The 4115-nt window shown below is 48.1% G+C and overlaps 1 protein-coding gene across 2 annotated transcripts; it reads left to right on the plus strand.

Moving 5' to 3' along the window:
• The first annotated feature begins 229 nt into the window (after nucleotides 1-229).
• Nucleotides 230-4115, plus strand: LOC125538666 (galactose mutarotase-like). 2 transcript variants are annotated; one of them, XM_048701935.1, is made up of 6 exons: nucleotides 230-395; nucleotides 1202-1421; nucleotides 1504-1553; nucleotides 1847-1970; nucleotides 2075-2182; nucleotides 3323-4115. In XM_048701935.1, exons 2-6 carry the CDS (start codon nucleotides 1235-1237, stop codon nucleotides 3970-3972), a joined length of 1119 nt encoding a protein of 372 aa, XP_048557892.1. In that variant the 5' UTR covers nucleotides 230-395; nucleotides 1202-1234; the 3' UTR covers nucleotides 3973-4115. The 2 variants fall into 2 exon arrangements, with proteins under 2 accessions (XP_048557892.1, XP_048557891.1); XM_048701934.1 differs by having other exon boundaries at nucleotides 231-395; nucleotides 1205-1421.

Consider the following 4115-nt stretch of genomic DNA (forward strand, 5'->3'; position numbering starts at 1 on the left):
TTAATATTATACCAAATATCAATATCTATAGTATCCATGTAATTAATTTTTAATCGATATCCTACCTAATATTAGCGTGCAATCAGCAACTTGCTTTCCAGGGAACGGCCGGGAACGCGGCCCTGGAGCCGTCTCTATTTCCGCATTCTGTTTGGGTATCCGGGATTATCTCCCGGCCCATTACCCTCCAGATCGAAAAGAAAACACGCCATATAATCCAGCAACGTGCGGAAAACATCCAGATCCCGATCTAGCGCACTCCACTCCACTCCCCTGAAAAAACAAAACAAACAGTGCGCGCTCCACTCCCCGTCACGCGACCCGTCGACGAACGGCCGCGCCCATCGAGCGCACCGCCGGCGCCCTCCCCTCCCCTCCGCCGGGCCTTGTTGCCGGTAAGCTCCTCCTGTTCTTCCTCCCCCTTCCCCTCTCCGGCGTCGCATTCCTTTCTGTGGTAGAGCTTGGTGAGGTTGAGTGCCTGGATACCAGTGAGCGAGGCAGGCAGGCGCCAGAGGGGGCAGGAGAGGTCGAGAGGAGTTGTTAGTTTAGTTCTTGGCGTTCTGACGAAGCAAATTCTTGCGGTGTGCAAAAATTCATCCCTGCAAAACAGATCTGCACAGTACATTGTTCCATATGTAGCCAAACGAAGAAAATACGTAGAACTGGATTTTTTTTCTCCTTTTCTGCAATCATGACTTGCCAAGTTGTCATAAACTTTTCGGAGTTTTGCTTCATCCTTTTAAGAATGTAATAATGCGAAGCAGAAATGGTTGCAGATTAGATCAACGCAGCTTTTGCCACAGCAGAGATTTTCACCACCTATGCTTTACTACTCGCATCCTGAAAATCTACGCCATCGCTATAATTGGATGCGACTGTAATGGGGACAATCTTTTTTGGATTGTTGCACATACGAGAAATAGGTTTAATCGTTTGAGATGCTGTCACTGTCATCAGCTTCAACCACAGGTACCACACACAGCGATGAAGACAACATTCTCTGACAGCCTAACGTGTCAGCACATGTGCTGATGTCTGAATTATTTAGTTGTTATTATTCTTCATGATTTACTGCTAGCAATCTCAGTTGATCTACTTGGCCATTATTTCCTATGCATGCTCGAGTAGCCAACTAACCATATATGCATACCTCCTCTCTGCCCTTTGCAACGTGCAAACCACTAAACCACTCTTCCATTAGTAGTGCTGTGCAACGTCCCCGTGCGACGAGCCAATGATGGCCAGAGCTGCACTTCTTCCTGTTGCGTTGCTGATGTACCTTGCACTGGCCGGCAGTGTCAATGCTGCACGGAAGTCGACGGCCGGATTCTATGAACTCAAGAACAGGAAGGGGGATTTCTCCATCAAGGTCACCAACTGGGGAGCTGCCCTTGTGTCTGCCATTGTCCCTGATGGCAAAGGTATGGCTACTTTTTTCTTGCTTCCAAGAGCCTGTATGCATGTTTGTGTCTTGTTGCTCAAGAGGTGAAATCTTTTATGTAGGGAACTTGGCTGATGTTGTCCTTGGGTACGACACTGTTGCTGAATATGCTGTAAGTTCACGAGTTCCTCTGTTTTCACTGTTTGAGTATACATTGTTCTACTCTTTTCGCTTCTCTGTTTATTACATATGATGATATGTAACACACAAACACACACGCTGCTTCATGATAATTTTTTTATCACGGAGGCGGAAAAAAGTAGGAGGAAAGTTGCTCCTGGACGTAATACATGTTGAAATATGCAATGCAGCTTTAATTATGTATTTATGTTACATGCATGATTCAAAAGTCCAATCACACCTAAATTCAAAATCACTGTGTTTGTGTGCTTGTCTCTTCATCAGAATGGCTCTGCTTCATTCGGAGCGACGGTTGGGCGCGTAGCCAACAGAATCGCCAACGCCCACTTTGTTCTTGACGGGAAAACCTATCACCTCCTCCGTAACGACGGGAACAACACGATTCACGGCATGCTTCATACTTCACTTTCATCTATTTTTCTAAACCCCATGCATAACGATGTGGTAAGATTGTTAAGTTTGATCCCCATCATCTTCTTGCTGCTTGTTTAGGAGGCCCCAAGGGGTTCGGCAAGGTCATTTGGACGGTGAAGGAGCATGTGAGCCATGGTGACTCCCCATACATCACCTTCTACTATCACAGCTTGGACGGAGAGCAAGGTAACTAAAACGGAGTAAAATTGCCAACTTTTTGGTCATCTATTTATCTGACACCATGGTATGGAATATGCTGAATCGAAGAAACCAAGTTAGAAAAGCCCTCCCAAATGGGCTGAAAAATGCATCCTATACGGTTTAGGCGTACCTTAGCGAACATCCTCTGTTGATAAGGGGGGGTCCTATTCCCAAGCGGCTCACGGCTAAAAGTGTTTGGGTCATGTGTATCTTTTGAAACGGCCACCTCCAAGGAGCCATTTGGGTTGTGCACCAACTTCACAAATGGCCCTCTCTGTGCGTCCGTTTGCATGTCAAAAACACCTACAATTATTGCATGTCAAAAACACCTACAATTGAATAATCTTCTATTTTGGCTAATACTCCCTCCGTTCCAAATTACTCGTCGTAGAAATGGATGTATCTAGAACTAAAATACATCTAGATACATCCATTTCTGCGACGAGTAATTCGGAACGGAGGGAGTAGATGAAAACATCAACATCGACATAGTTTATTATATGCAGCACTGAAACTTCAGCATAAGCTCATACATTCATCATTTCCCCACAGAACATTAACATATCTCAGTTGATCTTCACATCCCAGAAAATTTTGTTTTCTTGGTTGTGTTGTTGCCTCCATGTGTTCTTTGCCACAGGAGCATTCTTTGTTATAAGAGAGCTCCAAGCATTTAACAAAATAACAGAATTAATCACACTGTTAAACAATTAACCAAATTAGTTAAAACAAAATTAAAATGAAGCATATATAAATTAACACACAGTATACTCATGGATTTTACAATAAGACACAATGAAACAGATCGGCTAGGGGATCAACCTGAACTAGGGCGCAAATCAACTAGGGCACATGCACGCATGTCTGCTTGAGCTAAGCTCAAGGCCGGCGCATCTCCGGCATCCGTGTAACTCTACATGACACCATGCCCTCCGAGTAACGCTACCTGCTTCCATAGCCACCCTGATCTAGAGGAGGATAACTGATGATACTGCATCCCGCCGTGACAGTTTGGGACGAGCTTTTCATTTTGTTCATTTTTGTATTAGCGTATGTTGAGTCGCAACTATACTATAGGGCTGATTTGCACTTGTTCCTAAGAACAATCATGTTTGAGCAATGCAGGATTCCCAGGCGCCCTCGACGTGTACGTGAAGTACCAGCTGTCCCGCCCGTACGACCTGAGCATCCGCATGAACGTGACTGCGAGGAACAAGGCGACGCCGGTAAACCTCGCGAACCACGCGTACTGGAACCTGGCCGGCCACGGCAGCGGCGACGTCCTCAAGCACGAGCTCCAGATGTTCGCCTCACACTACACGCCCGTCGACGCATCCATGATACCGACGGGCCAGGTCGCGTCCGTGGCCGGCACAATGTACGACTTCGGCAGGCGGATCCCCGTGGGCACCAACATGAAGATCGTCCCGGGCGGCGGCGGCGGGTACGACATGAACTACGCCGTGGACGGGCAGCACGGGCAGCAGAACGCGATGCGGCCGGTGGCGCGCGTCCTGGAGCCCAAGTCCGGGCGGGCGTTCGAGCTGTGGGCGAACCAGCCCGGCGTGCAGTTCTACACCGCCAGCTGGCTCATCAACGAGAAGGGGAAGGCCGGGAAGGTGTACGGGCAGTACGGCGCGCTGTGCCTGGAGACGCAGGCGTACCCCGACGCCGTCAACCACCCCAACTTCCCGTCGTCCATCGTGAGGCCCGGCCAGGTGTACAAGCACGACATGGTCTTCAGGTTCTCCTACCAGGCCACCTACGACGCGTGAGACGTAGTAGTGCTTGATCGTCCGTCGTTTCTTGTGGACTGTGCGGTAACATTTTGGTAGCTTGTGTAATAAGATGTGGCATTGGGACGAGGACATGAGGTTGCTGTCATTTGACCGCGTAATAAAATGCCGCTTCTACTGGA

Source organism: Triticum urartu, chromosome 2 (genome assembly GCF_003073215.2).
Source record: "Triticum urartu cultivar G1812 chromosome 2, Tu2.1, whole genome shotgun sequence".
NCBI lineage: Eukaryota > Viridiplantae > Streptophyta > Magnoliopsida > Poales > Poaceae > Triticum > Triticum urartu.

Coding starts and splice junctions, on each gene's coding strand:
- LOC125538666 (XM_048701935.1), top strand. CDS start 1,235: ATGATGGCCAGAGCTGCACTTCTTCCTGTTGCGTTGCTGATGTACCTT. Junction 1,971..2,074: donor CGGGAACAACACGATTCACG/GCATGCTTCATA, acceptor CTGCTTGTTTAG/GAGGCCCCAAGGGGTTCGGC. Junction 2,183..3,322: donor CAGCTTGGACGGAGAGCAAG/GTAACTAAAACG, acceptor TGAGCAATGCAG/GATTCCCAGGCGCCCTCGAC.